The sequence below is a fragment of the Pollachius pollachius genome (assembly GCF_949987615.1).
Source record: "Pollachius pollachius genome assembly, chromosome: 8".
Lineage (NCBI taxonomy): Eukaryota > Metazoa > Chordata > Actinopteri > Gadiformes > Gadidae > Pollachius > Pollachius pollachius.
This window is the reverse complement of record NC_136941.1, coordinates 13,185,041-13,205,292: the sequence shown is the minus strand read 5'-3', so window position 1 is coordinate 13,205,292 and position 20,252 is coordinate 13,185,041. Positions and strand designations below refer to the sequence as shown.

The 20,252-nt window shown below is 42.2% G+C and overlaps 1 protein-coding gene across 2 annotated transcripts; it reads right to left on the bottom strand.

Annotated features, from left to right (window-relative positions):
- Positions 1 to 1,459: 1,459 nt before the first annotated feature.
- On the bottom strand, positions 1,460 to 18,690 carry LOC307079275 (deoxynucleoside triphosphate triphosphohydrolase SAMHD1-like). 2 transcript variants are annotated; one of them, XM_079741501.1, is made up of 15 exons: positions 18,452 to 18,690; positions 13,732 to 13,756; positions 13,301 to 13,461; positions 12,340 to 12,455; positions 12,104 to 12,180; positions 10,857 to 11,015; positions 10,304 to 10,401; positions 6,341 to 6,449; positions 6,151 to 6,242; positions 5,958 to 6,064; positions 5,637 to 5,776; positions 4,380 to 4,445; positions 3,686 to 3,790; positions 2,922 to 3,041; positions 1,460 to 2,689 (listed from the first exon to the last, which is right to left on the bottom strand). In XM_079741501.1, the coding sequence occupies exons 1-15, from the start codon at positions 18,457 to 18,459 to the stop codon at positions 2,657 to 2,659; spliced, it is 1,416 nt and encodes a 471-aa protein (XP_079597627.1). In that variant the 5' UTR covers positions 18,460 to 18,690; the 3' UTR covers positions 1,460 to 2,656. The 2 variants fall into 2 exon arrangements, with proteins under 2 accessions (XP_079597627.1, XP_079597626.1); XM_079741500.1 differs by having other exon boundaries at positions 1,461 to 2,694.
- Between the last annotated feature and the right edge of the window lie 1,562 nt (positions 18,691 to 20,252).

The window sequence follows — 20,252 nt, the reverse complement described above, 5'->3', positions numbered from 1 at the left end:
CAAGCCCTGTCTCTGTTAGTTCATGACACATTTTCCCTGCCCTCACGCCCCACCCTGCCAGATCCCCTTCTCTGACCCCCAGTTTTAGTTGATATATATCTTTCACCTTCATCCTGTTATTAATCATCCTCCCTCCCTCCCTCCCCCAACTACTTTGGGGGAGTCGATCAATGTATGTGTATACACCTTCATCCTGTTCTCATCCTCCTCCCTACCAGACGTCTGCCTCTAACCCCCCTTTTGCTTTAAGGCAACTGATCAACGGAGCCACTGAGGGGTTTGGCATTAGCCTCAAATGGCCCTTCTTGGCTCTTACAGCCCAACAACAGATCCCTTTCTCTGACCCCCACTTTCAGTTGATTAAATCCTCCTCCCTGCTTGCCTCTTATCCCTCCATTACACTTGAGGAGTTGATCAAACAATTGATGTGTATTCACCTTGATCTTGTGCTCATCCTCCTCCCTGCCATCTGTCCCCAACCCCAAATGGCCGATCCTTTATCTCACAGATCAAGGACAGATCCCCCTCAGACAAACAGGTCGGGGGCCCATCTTGCCCAGGTATCACACCCCGCCAAATGTTCTACCAATGGTGCTATGCATTTGCATGGTACGCCGGTACGTCCGACCTGCTCTAGCGAGAACTTGACATAATTTCCTTCACTGCCAAAGGATGTGGAAGTGTGTGGGTCCCTACATACTGTACTGTACTGTACATACTGTATATACATGCTCTGCATGTCCTTAATTGGTCCGGGCCGGGTTGCCACAATATATATTAATACATTATTGATTTACAAAAATATGTAAATTAGTTATGAAGAGGCCCACCGTTGTAGGGCACCAAAACGGCCAGCACCAACCCTGTTAGTAATGAGCTTGGAGGGCACGATGGTGTTGGATGCCGAAGTGTAATCAATGAACAGCAATCTCACATATGTGTCCCTATGGTCCAAGTGGGACAGGGCAGTGTTGAGAGTGAGGGAGATGGCATCATATGTAAAGAGAGCAAAATGTGACGGAGGATGAAGATTATAAAAATACTAGCAGGCAGTTGGCTTGGTCCTACCGCTCTGTAGTGTTTGTTTCTGGTCTCCCCTAAGAGAATCACTGCCAAAGGATGTGGGTGTGTGTGTCCCTACATCCTGTATGATGGTCTTCCTGGTTGAAAGGACCAACAAAACTCCTCCCTCCTGGTAAATTAACAAGAATAGCTCAAATTACGGTAAACATGGATATATGAGCATTTAAAAGACCAAAGATAAAAACAATACAAATGAGGTTCATTATAGACCAACTAGTCTACACACCTTTTTTCATTTGTTAAAAAACAAATTAAATATGTTTAAATACATATTGACGTATACTTTAAAAGTTATTTCCAAATAGGAAACGTTCAACAGGTGACCGCGGATGACTGCCTTCTTGGAGAAACGCATGGCCATGCTGCCCTCTGGTGGTTACAAAGGAAACATTTAGACGTTGAGGACAAAGCCGTTTATTTTTTTCATCACCATTTATCACAATTTTTGCCCCAGCCTCTGTCTATCTTTTGAAAATATACTTTTCAGTAAACCTAAATAGCAAAACAGAAAGCAGCCTCTTCTAAACACTATTCCTGAGCCCTTAATACAACCTTTGCCTATATCATAATATATCTTTGAAAAGAGCACTTAACATGAATGTAGACAGAATATATCTTTTTTTTTTCAACCCACACACACACACACACACACTGAGAACAAAATGTATCAAGCGTTGTGGTATGTTTACCATAGTAACCCAAACAAAGGACGAATCTCCCAAAATTATTATTATTATTAATAATAATAATAATAATAATAATAATTAATAATAATAATAATAATAATAATAATAATAATAATAATATTAAGGACGACGTTCAAACTTTGAAAATGAAAAAGAACACTTCAACAAAATTAATAATAAATGCACTACAAGAAAACCATGAACAAAGATTAGACTATGTATTCATTATGGTGTCTGTAGCCTGCTTTGATTCTGGTCATTTATTGCCTGGACTAAATGAGTACAATAATAGCTGCATATGGGATTAAAGAAACCTCTGAGAGAGATGAGATTGAATATATATGAAGTTAAAAGCCACTGCATACAAATACACATTCAAGTGTGTTGAATTGATTGAACAGACTAATTACAGGCTTGCGACCGTCAAGGATACCGGATTTCCTTGTTTTTCTGTCCGATCATTTGATATATTGATTGCTGTCGGCATATAAAAAGAATTTCAACAAATATGAGAGATAATAGTTTGAAAATACCTACCCTACCTTTTGTGTAAAAATCGAATCAATCCAGAAACACTAAAAAGAGTTCTTGCATGAAAACTCTCAGCGTTACATTCCCCTTAAGGTAACATGTAAATTATGGACAGAACATGCATATCTAAATGAAGAGACACAAAGTTGCATAAGCTTTTGAGTGTATAACCCTGAGCACTGGCCCTCAACGGCCTCCTACTTTGATTAAAGACATTTTCTGGTTACAATGGTGGATTGTAATAATTACAATTCTACTTAAGCCATCCAATTTCCTACCCATACCAATATCAAAAAAGGAGCAAGGAAAATCTTGTTTCGTTTGGTTCTGTCAAAACTCAAGTTGGGTTTGGGCCTTCATTGGCTTCCAGCTCCGTAGTGTTCACATCTCTATTCTTGAAGAAAGAAAGAGAAAGAACTTAAGAAATGACACTAAACAGGTCACATCTTCAACAGGTTAACATGCCACAATGCGATTGGTGATGCCACCATCGTATGGAAAAAATAGCCTAAAATAAAAGCTTTGCTTCAACTCCTACATCTAGTTACGCAGTAGTAAAACAATCTAATTTGAAAAAATGTAACCACATGGAGCGATAAACTGAAGACAATATATTATTACCTGAGTGTTGCGCCATTGTTCAAAGCGCTCCCTGGCCCTCGCCAGGCTCTTCTCATCAGTCCCCTTATAGTACACCTGTAGCAACCACTCCTGAAAGTGATCTGGGATGAGCGTGGACACCTGCGGACAGGAGCCAGAACAAAGAAGAAGCACAGTCAGGGACAGACTTGTTCAGGTTCAGTAGAGCGTAGGAGTACTGAGACTAGAGCTAGATATATTGATACACATAACACCTTAGCATTGATAATGTTAACAGTAAATAAGCTTTTCTAATCCTAATGACCATGAAGGCTGAAGAGATGAAGGCTTCCTGGTTCATATCATCAGAGAACACCAGATTCTCCATACTTTACTGTAATGCAGTGGCGAGCTGTCCATATAAGACGTGAAATGTCCAGGCGTTTTGAAAGACCAAAAAAAAATATCAGACATTTTCAATTATTTTCTTAAATTAACAACCATTATTTGTGTGGAAACACACTAGTGGTACTTTTACTCCAATTGTTTAATTTTTGAACAACATTGACTACAGTTGTAAAGCTGAGTTACGATGTGAGTCTACTCTGAAATGCTGCCCGAATGATGCCCAGTGTTCAGCTTATCTCACGCATGCACTGTAATGCCAGTCTAAGATGGGGAGGTCAGCATTTACTATTCATCACAATAACCATTATAAATTAACATATTATCTCTCAAATACATATATGTTTATACTGCAATATCATGCTTTTAAAAATAATTGTGTTCAATGGCAAAGTTCTTACCTGGCCCCCGGAGATCTTGAAGGCCGTGTTGGGTTCTCTCTTTCTGTAAAAACGCACTTCATCGATGGGATTCTTCTCGTTCATGCCATAGTCCATCTTGATAACCTAAGAGACACCAGGGCGGAGACATTTCACCTTTTACTGACACATGAATGGTGCTAGAGAGGGAAGAATACAGTACATGTCATAGGTTGATCAAGAAAACAAATAAATAAAAGGTATGTTTTCAATTTAAAGCAGAGACGTATATGTCACATGCATAGTTGAAGGGTATTTATAACGTGCAGTGAAATTATGGGTGGGAAAGCAATAGTCATTGTTAAAAACAACAACTAACAGTTATTTTATATATTTTTTCAAACTGCTTAATACAACGGCAGCTAACTGGATTTCTGATAACTTTCATCTGCACGCCTGGGCCATGTCCCAGAATTTAGAACAGTCCCGGATCATTTCATACCAATCGGAGCATTTACTCCCTGGTTGCCTGTCAATCACAGGAGTTAACGCAACACTTCTCAATCACAGATACATGTAGGGAGGGAGGACATTGTTGAAATGTAAATCATAACTACATTCTGGGATTTCCATACCTGATTCCCACCACAGAGCTATCAGATCAACCACTAACCTCTCAAAGGGAAACTTCAAAATCAGCATAGATTTGATGCCACTAAGAGACAGTAGGACTTACATTGACAATGAAGTCGCCTGGTTTCGGGTTAATGTCCTGGCCACCTGCCAACTGCATAGGAATTGCCTTCAGGGAAGATCAGGGAAAGAGCGACAAAGCTGTCATGGATTTGGACGCCTTCATCACTTGCAGACTTGACTATTGCAATAGCATTCTGTATGGCCTCGCCTCCATTATTCTTCAAAAATTGCAATATGTTCAAAACTCTGCTGCCCGACTGCTTACTGACTCCCCCTCCAGAGAACACATTACTCCCATCCTCCGTCAACTTCAATGGCTTCCAATAAAACAACGCATCAATTTCAAGATCCTCCTCACCACCTACAAAGCGCTAAACAACTTTGCACCCTCGTACATAACAGATCTCCTCCATCGCCACTCTCCCACTCGCCGCCTACGCTCCGCTGATGCCAACCTTCTCACCTCCATCACCAAGACCAAGTATCGCACCCTGGGGGACAGAGCCTTCGACATCACCGCCCCTACCCTCTGGAACTCCCTCCCTCTGGCCATCCGAATCTCTGATACACTCTGTTCATTCAAAAGTCAACTAAAAACCTATCTCTTCAGGACCACCTACAACATATGACAAATCATCCTCCGCCATCTTCTCTCTCCCGCTCTCTTAATGTGTTGCCTATTGTTGTGGTGTTGTTTATTTATTTTCCCTTTTGTTTGATTGTCTGTATGTATTCCTTTCTTATTTGGAAAGCGTCTTTGAGTACTTAGAAAAGTGCTATAAAAAACGGATCAATTATAATTATTAGTTCCTCTGTCACTTCAAGCACACACACACACACACACACCCTCCTCATGTCTAGATTGCTTAGTCCTTGTGTTCTGCTGCTCGCCCTAACAATCTCCTCCCTGTGAACAGTGTCACCGAACCCTCGCCTGTCCGACTACCCTCCTGTTGCAGAACCCTCGCCTGTCCGACTACCCTCCTGTTGCAGAACCCTCGCCTGTCCGACTACCCTCCTGTTGCAGAACCCTCACCTGTCCGACTACCCTCCTGTTGCAGAACCCTCGCCTGTCCGACTACCCTCCTGTTGCAGAACCCTCGCCTGTCCGACCACCCTCCTGTTGCAGAACCCTCACCTGTCCGACTACCCTCCCTTAACAGATATGTTAAGTTCTGCCTTAACATATCTGTTGATTCTCAGTAAAGACACTTTTATTAATACTCTGTGTCGAGCATTTTGGTCCGCTCGCTCACTTCAGCTTCTCACTCACTCACACACTCACACACACACACACCTCTGTATCGTTGATTACATTTGCTGAATAGTGCTCGCCAACACACTTGTAGAGGCGACGGTGGAGGATGTCCGTTAGGATCTTCTTGGCCTCAACCAGGTCCTTGGAGGTAGAAAAGAGGATCTGTTCGAAGACGTTGTCTACAGGGGCATACACACACATCAGAAGTGACTTATAGTACATCTTAAAATAAGGAGCAGATAGCGGTGCTTAAGGAAGCCTTAGGGTAGGTTTACCCTTGGGGTAAGAAAGAATTAGTCTTTGACATTGCAAAATGCAATACCCAAGCCAACCAGAGCACCGTGTGGTCTCAACACTCACCAGTCAGATTGTAGTATGCCACCATGTCATCTATAGCTGTGGACATTTTCCCACCTGACCCCTGGATTGGGAGGTATGGGTTTGCCAATACAAAGGCCTCGGTGATCCTAGTTAGAAAAACACAACCAGACTCAGTTTGGAAAACAGTTACTTTCGTAATTATTATAGTACCTAGCACAGACACAGTACTTACATGGTCTCAACAATGTTTTTTACTTTGTGCTGGTAGGCTCTTCTGTGGAGACAGTTTCTTGTGTGGAAAAAATCATACAGATTGCCCACTTCCTGTTGAAGGAATACCCATAGTTATGTTTAGTCAAATATAGGACCAATTAGAGAGCTGCTTCAATCAGATTAAAAACAGAAGTCTGAGATCATTTGACCTTGTCCCTGGTACAGATTTGCATCTCTCCGTCCACCTTGCACACCCTGGCGAACATGATGAAGCGGTCATGGTCAAAGTTATTCTTCATGCCCAGGTGATGGCAGTCTCTGAGATGAGGAACGGAAAGGATGAGTACATTGACATGATAGTGCAGGTTTACTTTTACAGGTTATTGCTTTGTTTCTCCATTGATTGGTTGATCCAGAGAGAAAGATATCCCTGGCAGCTGTGGGTGGTTATTGAGTACGGTTAGGTCACTAAGGAGATTTTCAAAGAATGTATTACAGAGTGGTGCAGTGAATTCTGATACCAGTCATTATGGAGCAGGAAGGTGTAGAGGGGTTTACAAATGGGTAAGGGTTAAAAAGGGTGAGAATATTGCATGGATAGAGAAACCCTGACAGCTATGGAGGTCTGGTTGCATGGCCTTCTGGGAGAAAAATGTGAAAGATATTAGATTAACATGCTAATTTCTCATTTCTAGTTTCATTACAACTTTCATGGGGTAAAACAAAGCTATTGGGATCTTTTTTTTCTTGCATCACTGACTCCATTCCTCATCTCACTCAAGACTCACTTGTTCAGTTGACCTAGACTCTGCATAGCCTCATCCCCTTACCCCCCACACCCCTCTTACAAACTTATTGTATATAGTACGTCCTTGCACTAAAAAAAATGGTACTTTGTTGTATACGAGGAAGGGTTTAACCTAGCAGTTGTTAGTGCTTGGCACTTGGTTCTATAAACATCCTTACTGTACCGACAGCGATACATTGTATCTCTTTCTCCTGACAAATGTACTTATTGTAAGTCGCTTTGGATAAAGACTTCTGCTAAATGCCCTAAATGTAACTGTAAATGACTCTCATGAGAGCAGCATCGAGCCTCCTCCTGTCACGCTGTCCACTTCTGTGCGGGGGCCAGTCTCATCACCCATTCACAGTAGCGTACCGTGGGGTTTAAGTCAAGGCCTTCAGTAACGAAGTCCACCAACGGCCAACCCCCAAACACTCAGACATGCACACAAATTTCATATTAGGTGCCAATACAGACACAATTTGCGCAACTGCACAACATCCACAACAAGACAGTTTATCTTCAGCAACAACAACACCGCACACGCACACCACTTTGCATTACCGCAGAGCTAGAGTAATGCAGCATCACCATCAGATCTTTCCTTATGTCACTCCGCAACCAGATTGCATATCACACACATGACACAAAAACAAGTGTTCAGTTATTATTTTCACCGGATGCTTTCGCAACTTCAACGGATTCAATAAAGTAGCCTACAGCGACAATATTACAAGTGCAACGCCAGTTCATTAAAGGGGACATATCATACCACCAGGTGTGAGTGTGATTAGCCATTACAAGCCGTTTTCAAAATGTGCAGCATTGTGACATCACAGGTGGGAGTGTCCACCTAGATGTGTGACGGATAGATGAGCAGTGTTTGCTAGTCTACTGGGTAGGCTGGTAGACTGATCTATGCAGCACACATCTAGATGGACGCGCCCACCTGTGATGTCACAATGCTGCACATTTTCAAACCTGCTTGTAATGGATAATCACACTCACACCTGGTGGTATGATGTCCCCTTTAACAAAAATGAAACATACAAGTAGGGCTTTATGCCACATATTTTACAACAGCTATTCCAGCCAGAATATTAGGCCCACATGAGTAGTAGTGAACGGGTTAATTTAATATGCTTATTAAGCGGCATCCACACAAAGCATTACCATTAAGCCTACTGCCCAAATTCCAGCAATATATTTGTGTTTCAAACCATTAAAAAAAATGCGTTATGAACTAAAGTACCACAACAACATTATTGCTCCTACACAGTGCAAAGTAAAACTCACCATCACCCATTGCCTGATATTTTAAAGCTGCCTTGGTGAAGCTGTTAAGACTGCTAAATCCGGCGCTGTTTCATGTCCCCTCACTGATGTTGAACAGCAAACACGACGAGCAGAATAGGTTGTTCTGAACGGTGCTAGCCGTTAGCCAGTCATAGTGGCTGTAGTTGCACTCTGTAAAGTGCCGCACAAAGACTTTACCGGCCTGGGTCAGCCCATCAGGCTTCGGTGTAGGTCTTCCTCTTGAAATTAAAGCTGTCTTCTCTCCAAACGATCGCCTTGAAAAAGGCAAACGAAGGAGATCAGAAACAGGATCGCTAGGTGCTGTGAAGGCGGTGGCCATGGTAGTTCACTATCAACTCTGTACCGCCAACGATTCAAAATTCGCTGATGTCATCACCGGGGGCCAGTGCCGGCATATTGCTGGGCCCTGGGGTCGTTCTATTATTATACATCAACATTTGATTGGCTGATTACACACGTCAGTCAAATTTATTATCCAATGGGAGGTGGCAGCTTCAGCGAAAGGGTAGCAATACTTTTAGTGCTGTCCCCGCCGGTTCATGTAACCTAGCTGTGATGCGTTATTCAGCTGAGCTCAGCCTTACAAAAAAAAACGGTTTTCCTTCTGGAATTATTTTCTAAGTACTGAAAAAAATATGGAATTAAGATGCGTTCAGACACAAATTAATGTAATTTTGAAAAAAATAATATATATATATTATTTAGATTCTGACAGGGCCAGCAGAGAAGGCCCTGCTGGCCCTGACGGCCCACCACTGCCCATTCATCTACCTCGCTCTACCCACCTGCCGGCAATCTTCCATCAGCACACAGTAGTTCTATACAGGTTCCCCAGATAATCATCGCTTGATCGTTGTTTCACACCTAGCAGTCAGTACCTCGTCCCTGGCCCCTCCTCGTGTTAAGATTGTTGGTTGTAGTGTTCCGTCGCTTTCGCCAAACTGTCTTCTCCCTGTGTCTAGTCTGCCGACCATCCTGTTGCCGAATCCTCGCCTGTCCGACTACGAGCCTGTTGCCGAACCCTCGCCTGTCTACCTGCCTGCCGTCAAGCTCCTCGTCCCTTTCCCCGCCGTAACTTAGTTGTTGCTCTCAGTGAAGCCCCTTATAATTTGCTCTGTGTCGAGCATTTGGGTCCACTCGCTCTTCTTCCCCATAACACCTCCTCAAAACCCCTCATACTGAAAAAACTCAACTAACTGACTTTATTGTCTGTCAAGCCAAAGGTTACATTCATGGTTAAGAGGTCCATATATCAATGAGATATGATATCCCCTATTATTATATTATTATTATTATTATTATTATTATTATTATTATTATTATTATTATTTCTAAAAGAGTCAGTTACAGTCTTGTGCAGACATTTTTAACCATGGTAAATGTAGTAGGCCTACTGTAGTGCAAACATTGGTTGGGAGTGTGGTCCTCTATCCTAAATATAGTATTCCTTTGTATTATTGAATTATATGTTGGCCTAATATTTATTTCTACCCTATGTCCAATAGTCATCTCTCAATTGAAATACATTTTAGTATTTAAAAATATGACCAACTAATCATATTTTTAGGAATATTAGTATTAGGCATCCAACCCAAAGCGATATGACGCTACATACCTTGCCTGTTAATATAGGAACAACATTTTTTTGGCAGGTTATTATTTCTTACAAGGCTTGAGGTACAAGTTTCACTCATGTATCCAATGAAATAAAAGACAATCTCATCTTTAACCAGGAAACTCTCATTTATAGATATTTTGTTGTTGGAAAAATCGTTGCGCTTGACAAGTGGAACAGGATTTAAAGATGACCTCTATAATACGGCTAAACAGATTTGTGGAATGAGATCAAGTAACCGCACTATTACTGCGCTATTCCCGCTGTTACGGCTAAATGGACATTTGGGATAAAGCCATGAACCACCGAGCTACTACAATATCCTGCCCCCATCGGACCCGCACTTCAAGTAATTGATGGCTGCAGTGAATATCTTGCATAGTTGTAAAGAGCAGTGGCATGAACATCTCACACAATACACAAACAAGGTGAGTGACCTGAGTACGGACTGACCTCGCAAAGTAATCCCATTTGTCCACATCGATGCCGTTCCTTTTGTTGGACACGATCTCGTACAGAAAAGGCTTATCTGGACGGCCTTCGTATGGCAACTGTCACGACAGCACGAGGAAATGGTCAACAGACAAATAGAAATAGAACATAGCAATGTAGCAGCTCACTTCAAAGGAAACCCTATTTCTGAGTACAATGAGTTTGAACTGAAAAAGGCCTGCTATGTGGTGTAGCAAGTCTTACTAGGGGGTTCTCTGAGAACAATTCATTATTCAGGCTATTGTGAGAGGAGGTTATGAACAGTAAGTTCTTGAAGCTCTATACATAGCACTATATATAGCATTTATTTTGTAGTTACCCCAATTTTGATTGTCGTTAGCCCCACTTGTAAGTCACTTTGGATAACGAATTAACTAAATCAAAATGTACATACCGGGGCCACTCTATTGAGAAAGTTACTTCACTAACCCCTCTGTTGGGAGAGTCATAGTACATTCTCCTCTGTTGGGAGAGTCATTGTTTCAACCCTTCTGTTGGGAGAGTCATTGTGCACCTCTATTTCTGGATGATCAGGGTCTGTCTTTTTCCCAGAGATCAGCTCCTCGATGAAGAAGAGGTCCACTGGCAGCTCCAGCCCATTCTCCCTCATCACCGGCTTCAGGTTGTTAACAGCAATCAGATGTTTTAACATGTCTAGCGATGCCTTCTCGTGCTGCAATGACACACACACACACACACACACACTCAGAGGTTGCTCAGGTGTCCCTGAGCAAGACACACTTACCGCTTCCAACCTAGCGACCTACGACCTAGCTGCCACCTTGCATGGTGGACACCGCCGACAGTGTGTGGATGTGTGTAAAGCACTATGAATGCATTCCACACACACATTATCTTAACTTGTTCTCTTAGTTTTTATGTTACCAGAGCTGCAGCAAAATACTCTTTAACAGTGCGAACGCCAACCCTTATCAGCTGAAACATTACTGCCTGACAATGGATAATAATGGTATGGTGAGTACACAATGGTAGCCTTGTGTACTCATAGAATATATTGTGCGCAGCGTATGCATAGTTTAGAGGTTTGCTGAGATTTTGCTTTAGGCAAACAAAAAGGTTTGCTTGCAACTTAAGGACTGAGGATCTGAATATTTAAATTAATATAGAACAACCTCTATATAACATGTTTAATGAATTGCTGAAAAGGCAGTTGGTGGACTTCAGAAGGAGCCAGGCAGTGGGATAAATATCGATTATGTTCTAATACTAATTCTAATCCTTGTTGGGTTATATGCATTGAAGAACAGATTCTTGCTTAACACTGCTAATGAAGCGAAGGAAAATGTACAGTTTCTCACTTTCAATAATTTGCATGAATGGAGAAAACTGTATCAAGGATTTGTTCAGTGGTTTGGAGAAAATCTTTTCACGAGTGTTATGCTTAAATTATAGTTGTTTAAGAGCTATAATTTGAGTATAATCTTTTATAAACGGCATAGTCATCCACCAGCCATATTCATTATATATTTTAAACAATTCATGGCCCTTCCCTGATTGATTCTGTATTTTTCTTGCCTGTCAATCACATTTGCACCCATGACGTTATCATTTAAATGATTGAGATTAAATTAATGATTTTGGGTTGGAATCCTGAGGCTGTGGATAGAAAGTAGTAGTTCAGGAACGTTAGGCCAGAGGTTTGGCTTGTTTTAGCGTGTTGCCAAATAAGGGTCTGTGAAATGTCCCGGAACAAACAGCGAGGGGAATTTTGGGGAAAGCAGTGGGTGAATCCTTCAGTACCTTCCATTTGTTTGGCAAGTCTGGACATACTTTAGGAATGAACATCCCATCAAACAGATGAGAGAAAGGTCCGTGTCCTAGAGAGAGAGAGAAATATGTTTAGAAATATGGAACCATTCATTATTTACCATCCCATCATTGATAACGTCAAACAGAACTAGTTTCATGCTCACACAGAAACTGGCCTATGTTGGATGTTTTGGGGCAAGGGTTGGGGTGCAGCTCTTGTTACTCACCCAGATCATGGCAGAGGCCAGCGATTTGCACACAGAGGACGTCTCTGTCATCGATCTTCAGTTCAGGCTGTTTCTCTTTCAAAGATTTAGCGAGCTTTCCAGCCAGGTACCCAACTCTGCAAACAATAAATTAACAAAGATGCTTTAATTGAAAAACGTTGCCCCAGAGAATCCGGTTCGATACAAACAAAAGGGACCAGTATAAGATAACCCAATTAAATGCTTCAATATAAGTAGTTAGTTAACCAGGCCACATGCCAGTAGGTGCCAGCCAGGGATGTGTCTCCTCCGCCACCAAGCCACAGGAAAAAGCTATTATATTGTAATTGCCAAGATGTTTGCATGCAGATCAGCTGCTGAATACCAACATGTCAGAGCTTCTCCTGAGTGTCTGTGGTGATGGCTGGTTTGAACTGTGTGCCTTGATACTGAATGCAACCCAACATTTTAAGTAAGAACAAACAAAAACCCACAACATGCCAATCTGCCCCACGAGCATTTGAAGCACAGGTTGGAAAATTTCGACTTCCTCTGAGGAAAAATCGAGTAAAAGGCGTGTCATCTTGAAGTTAGTTGTCGGAAACTCAGGTACAATATATAAAACCCAATTTCAGGCCTCATTGTAATTTGAAGCAATGTCAACATGGATTGTATGAATTTATAACACATTTTGAAATATCTTGGTTTTCAACTTCAACAATTATACAATTTTGGGCCAAGATGACTGCTGCTGATGTGTCAAAGGATTTGTTGCTCTGACTGTAAAGATGTTAGCCAAGGGACAGGGTTGTGGGGACAGAATTGGGAATTACCGGTTTGCTGTGCAAACTTTGAAAAATTGTCAGGCGTGTGCCAGGCATAACTCATGATGACTTGACTAATTATCAACAGTTTGAAAGATGTTACACTGGCCCAACCCGCGTACAAGGTATCCCCCTGACACACAAAGACACACACACACCCAATGGAATGCTCAAAGCGATTATGAGATGCTCCGGGGAAAACGAGGTAGGCCCCTCCGAGCTGCTTGATGTTCCTCAGTCTTTGGAATTGAGGTGTGTCTATGATTTTGACCAGAAGAGGGTGGAGTTCAATGTGCCCGTGGATGGGGTCATTAAACACCTGAAAGAGAAGAGGAGAGAAAAAACATTGATAAAGCTGTTTGTACCCTTATTTTGAAAGAAAATTTCCAAACCAAAAGAGGGTTGGAAAGCATAAATGCTGAATACAGGGTTTATAGTTTTGCATTATGCTTCACAGGGGTGGAAATTATTTTTACAAGATTTTGTTTCAGTAAACCTTAACAATTGAAACTTTGAGCTTAGCTTAATATAACGCTGTTTGTGGCAAGATTATGTAAACTTGTAACATGACTGTTAGTTTGTATATTACCTTGTTAAGGCCGGCATCATTAGGTCTTGAGAAAAAAAAAAAAAAAGGAGTGTATGACAGTGGATTGGAGAAAGATAAACTTAGACAGCACATTTGATTAGTCAATTAGCCTACCATATATTATTATGGGATGTTCCTTCTGACTTATTTCCCTTCATTAACCGTTAATGTCGTGAAAATGATATAGCGAGAGTCAACACTTAAACCTTTTTGTTGTAGTAAAGCATTGTAGTTGATTTATTTCGGCTGAATGAGAGAGAACACAACACAGCCATCAGTAGCTTGCATGAGCACTTTTCAGACGGTCCTTTAAAGATTGCATTTGGTCAGCTTGCCAACCTGGGGTGTTTGTATCCCAGCAAACATTAACCGACCTGCGTCGGCTAACAAGGTCAGTAGACGTCAAGTCACTACGTGACTTCATTTCGAGCATTTGCCGACATGAAAACATAATCAGGTGCGTTCACACCAAGCGCGAAGGGGCGACACGACTCCATACCAAGTCAACGTAGAGATGCGAATCGGGTGCATTTTTCGCTAGAAAAAACCTGCGAAAAGATTTGATTTGTAGCTCGACACTTTCGCTTTGCTGTGCATTCACACCAAACTCGAAGGGGCGACACGATTCCATACAAAGTCAACGTAGAGACGCGAATCGGGCAAATTTTTCGCTAGAGAAAACCCGTGACAAGATTTGACTTGCAGCGCGACACTTTTACCCGGCACGGCCCGGCGCGTTCACGTGGATTTGCAGCGTGACACTTTCGATCGAGTTGAAATATTTCAACTTCGCCGCGACATTCGCGTGATGACAGCCAATCAGCATTCAACAGCATGGCCACTGAGTGACATGCGTAACGTTAACAGCCAATCAGCGTTCAACCGGCCAACTGTTGCCTTGCAGTGCAGTCCGGGGTGAACCGCAGCATTTTGGAGAAAGTGATTGTTGCCGTTTGCGACTCCCGGAGCTCTACATATAATAGTATATAATATTATATAACATAATGTGGCGACCACAGGTGTAGGCGCAAGGGATTCTGGGGGGTTAATTTATCCTGGGGTTTGGACCATTTCGGGGACAGTGTGGTTGTTGGGTTGAGTGGGGTTAATGGGTTGGGGTAGTTAATTAGTGGGTGGGTCGTTAATAAAGGCAGTTCGTAGCTGTGATGTGTATGGGGCACGGAACTGCATAATTGGATCTACTTGGGCTCCCGTCTCGTCCTTCCCGTGCTGCTCGCCACAATAATATCACGGCCAAAAGTTGTGTGAGCCTCCAGATGGCCGTAACGGGGGAGCTCTCGTGGTGATTTGGCTTTGCGGGGTTTGTTGTAGTTACCGGCGTTGCTGTGGTCCACGGCCTTGTGTGTTCCAACGGTTTGATCTAATAAATCGCTGTCTAATCAATACTGATTAAGGATTGTGATTTGTCGCGTGACAAAACTTGGGCGACAACGAGAACGTGCGACAAAGGTGTCTTGGTGTGTACGCAGCTTGATTTCAGAGGAGTGGTGTAACCGAATTACCACTCCCAGCAAAATTTATGCATCAAAAAAATCGAATATACGCCGAGTCACAACGTGACTTTATTTCTACCATTTGCCGACATGAAACCATATAGGCCTAGGTAAATGGTGATTTCGAGGAAAGCTTGTTTGACGCGGTGTAACTGAATAAACAATGTTTAAATTAACAACGATATAACTTTGTAACATGAGTGTGAACGGTAATGTTTTGCACATGAATTGTGATTTTGAAAAGTTATTATTCCAAACGCAATATGCTATGAGGATTTGGGGGCAAAACATTTTTATTAAAGCATTTACTCGAGTAGGCCTACCATTTATGAACTGTTTTTCCTTGCGCACCAACACGTAATCCCAACAAGTAATCCCTTTGTCCTCCAACGCAAGCGCAACAGGTGATATCAGTTTGCCGTCAAGTTCGACAGGGGTGCGAGTTGCAGGTGAGTTTCGAAAAGACACTCGAATTTAAAATGCAACTGTATTTGTAAAGACATTATCCTTTTATATATATTATCCTTTTATCATTTGCATGCTAAACTGTTGAATTTAAGCATCATCTCTGCTCTCAGAATTCCGAGAGATGAGACAAAAAGGGGGCGTGCCTCCGAGAAATGCCGCAAGAAAGCTGGGAGATTTCCCGACTTTCGACTCGGAAGGCTGGCGTCCGAGGAATCAGGAACACGGTTTAAGACGGCTCAGTCCGGATCACGCCCACTTTTGGCGGTTGAAACGCGACCCGTGCCACACCTTTGCAGACTGAAACGACCCGCACCCTCCGGTGGAAAAGTATGAAGGTATTATTGTAGCAAAAGTCTTTAGCACCTGTAACTGCAGATTTTGAATGCGTACACTAAAGTCACAGTAAATTTGAAGTCGTATATATTTATTTTGCATGTGTACTCTAAAGTCACAAATGTGTAACAGTAGCCTACATTTGAAGTCGTCAATATTTTTTCTACCATCGTAAACACAGAATAGCGTCTACGAGTACGAAATTCTGTGTTACGCCTCGTGCCCACTGCACCGTCCGTTGACGGATCCCAATTGACTTTGAATGGGGACGGACGCGCAATGCATTGTGGATCCGTCCGTTCCGTTGGATCCGTCTGCGCCGTCAAAAAGTTGTAAAATGTTCAACTTTTTCGGCAGTGACGGTTCCGTCATCCAATCAGATCTCGTATGCAAATTTAAGCACTGTGACACTACTCGGGCTCTGACGACCCTGGAAAGCTCCCCCATCCGTCAGCCACGCCTTCCGACGTCCTTTGACAGACGGTGCAGTGTGTGTGTGTGTGTGTGTGTGTGTGTGTGTGTGTGTGTGTGTGTGTGTGTGTGTGTGTGTGTGTGTGTGTGTGTGTGTGTGTGTGTGTGTGTGTGTGTGTGTGTGTGTTGTCATGTAGGCTATCATGCTGGCTTGCATCCATGAAATATTGTAATGTTATGGCCTAGGCTACTGCATATTGAGAACATTTAGATCGGTGTTGCGCAACAATCTGGGGATGAGGACATCCCCGAATATTGACGGGTATTTCGCACACTGCCATCTCAATATATAGCCTAACATATTAAAATATAACACTTTACTAGACACAAATGTATTTTCCACTAGCTAGTGGTGGTCAATACATTGTAGTGTATTATACTGTAGAGAAACTAGTAAAGTCAACACAACTTTATGTTACGGCATAACATGGCAGGCATAACATGCATACCTAATAGCCACGGCTATTAGGTATGCAAAAGCAGCTAATCGTCCGCGGCTAAATGCGTCTAAGCCGCTTAGAGCGTTTAAACCGGCCAGCGTTTTCCGTACGGGTTCCGGCCGGCGTCCGGCCGGTTTAGCCCATTTACCCCGCCATTCTAGGGCCGTATTATGGCCTTATCGCGACCGAACTGGCTTGGCAGTGTAAAAAGGCCTAAGGAGCGATAGGTCCGTCCTATGCACCGAAACTTTTTACAATGCAACAAAATATTTAAAGAGCATCAAGCTATTATAAACAGATAATATAACAGTATATTTGTCAGTCATTTGTATAAGGGTTAAACAAGGATTTGATAACGTTTTCAATTTAAGGACAACACCCACAATTGGTCTGGCCCATCCACAACTCCTGGCGCCGTGCCGTGTGTGTGTGTGTGTGTGTGGTGTGTGTGAGAGAGAGATACGTTTTAATCTTTGCGGTAGGCTTGTCTTATATGGCCAATCTGTTTCAATTTGATGTGATGACACACCAAAGTTCATGCAGTTTGACCCATGTTTACAATGTTTAACCGGTGTATTGTCAGCTATGACCGAAAGCGCTGAAGTGTTCAATAAATGTGATTCAGCGATGCATGGGTTCATGCAGTTTTGCGCAAGTTTAAAATGTTTCCGCGTAATTTGTCAGCCGCGATCAAATACCTTTAATTAATTCCACCTTTATGTCATAAATATAACATGCCATTGATTAATGTTTGTATGGTGCATCTTGCCTATCTTATGTTCAATCAAATTGGTTTTGCCTGTCCGCCCACATTTGAACATTTCTGGCTACGCCACTGCCAAGTGGAAAGCCTATACCTTCAAGGTAACTGACATAACATAGCCTACTGTGACTAAGACAATGGCAACTCATAGGATGTAGACGGGCTCTGACTAGACGTCATATCGACCTCCATGACCACCGTTGATTAGACTTGTGATCGACGACGAAATGTTTGCTGGGATGACCAAGAAAACATTTTGACCTTATTTACACACAAACTAACAAACCAACAAAAACTACATCTTCTACCACAGTTAACCGGATATGTTTTTAATTAACAACTAGAATAGAAAATCGATAAAAACGGCTATTCAAGAGACCAAACAGGTTTGAGAAACTATGTTGCATGATATAGCCCATCTTATATAGCCTATCTTATTTTAAATTAGGCCAAAAAGCATTTTGCCGTGTGCATCCTCTCTCCCGGAGCAAATCCACAACAACGATTAAACGGGTGTGTTTTTTTATTAGCAATCTAGGTTTGGAAGCTTAAATCTAAACAATCTTCCAAAATAAATCATTGTCTATCGAGATAAACATGAACATGGTAGGCTACTTTAGATGCATTTTATCGATCCGCTCACTGATCACTGTGGGCAAGTGACCCGCCGTTCGCTCAAACTCAAAAAATGTTAAGTGATCATCCTATATTCTTGTCAATATCAGACTCACCTGGCCATCTTATGGATTTTCTTTAGTTAAATATTGTATTCCAACTCCAGTAAATACATTTACTTTCAAATAAAATTAAACAATCAAACAAACGCAGTGTTAATTATTTCGATTGTATTTCGATTTCGTTTGTGGCATACGCGTCAATAAGTCAGCTGTTGAAAGTGAATAATTATCGGGCGGTGGCGGGTATCAGTTGTTGAAAAAAATATTGCTTCGGGTGGATTATTGATTGACAGTCTGCCAGCCTACCCAGTGGACTGTAGCAAACGTCATCTATCCTTCATATATCTGGGTGGACACATCCAATCATGATGTCACTATGGCACAGGGAAGGAATGATTTTCAAACGGCTATACCAGCTAATCACACCCACACCAGGTGGCGTGACATGAGCCCTTTAAATGATTTACACTCCTCTGCTCTAGAGTGCCACGCGGATGTCCCTGAATACATCTGCCAGCTGGTCTGCACACGCCTTGCTACTCGCCAGGGATATCGTCCAGGCCTAATGGTTGGCTTGAATTGGCAGGACCAAAACTAACTTTTCTCAAAATACCAAAATAATAATAAAATATGTGAGGTAATCATAATCAAACACTGTTATTGCACAAACAAAAAACACACCCTTGGGAAGCTTAATGTTTGATTCATTAAAAAATGACTAAACTAAATAGTTTGTCCAGACCAAAAAGGGCAAGACTAGGCTGAGAACAGATATTATTCTCACCATCTTTGTGCATCGACCTGTGGTCAAAAAGAGGAAGGCCCCTGCAGCATGATGGCCGCTCGACTTGTAAAGATGGAGCTCAAGCTCTTGTAGCAGCTATAGCGTTAAACGGGACACAGGTATAATACGTATGAACAGAATTATAGTAATAGTTTCATATTTTTGAAAATTATAGAATGTATTTTTTTTATATTTATAAATGAACAGTGCCGTCTCTTCTACTTACATCAGCTTTAAAGTTTGAGGAAATAAGGAATAAGGAGATTGAGAGATGGGAAAGGTAGAGTGACGAAAGAGGGGACATGGCAAGTGAGGAGAGATAGGGAGAACTGACAGCCGTGATATAGCGAGAGCCAGCAGTCAAAATATCAACAAATAAGCAAAGGCGACACTCTACATGGCTATGATTACCTCGTTTCAAGCACTTGCATCGAAAAGTGGTTTACTCCCGCAAGCTGCCACTTGACAGAGTGCGGGGCGTTGCCAGCAACAGTGGCGTCATTAGGCCTATTTTAGGGGGGCTTCAGCCCCCCTAAAATATTCTTTAGCCCCCCTTAATAATTTTATGTTCATTTATAAATAGAATTTTTATTTTTTTATTATCTTTTTTTACAAAAAAGTGCCGACAAATTCAATATAATGTGGCGAGAATTTGAGTTTAGATAAATAATCATATAACCAGTTATTATTAACTTAAATGTGATCATAAATCTTAGTTTCCCTTATGGAAGCGGTAGAGAGTCAGAGTCAGTGCGTCGTTATCGAGTCCATTCCACTTGTTCATATAGAGCACGCCCACATCACTGAAATCCAGTCCACGTTTTCCCTGCAACCTAGGTTGCACTCGGTACCTGGGTACCTGCAGTGTGTGTACCGGGAACGGAGCACACAGAACCGACTACAGCAGCATTAGCAGTAAGTATCACTGCTGATAGTAACAATAAGTTAGCTGCAGCCCCCCAGCTAACAGCAGAAAGTCCCACGTAATTGCCAAATGCTCCCTGTTTGACAAATAAAAACCTGGCTTACACACTCAGAGACCTAGTGACGTCCCTGCAACCAGTGGTCGAG

Excerpts from the sequence above, each read along its gene's own strand:
- LOC307079275 (XM_079741500.1), bottom strand. Across the intron at positions 11,016-12,103 it reads ACTTGCCAAACAAATGGAAG|CACGAGAAGGCATCGCTAGA; the intron begins GTACTGAAGGAT and ends GTGTCATTGCAG. Across the intron at positions 2,695-2,921 it reads AACAATGGCGCAACACTCAG|AATAGAGATGTGAACACTAC; the intron begins GTAATAATATAT and ends TCTTTCTTCAAG.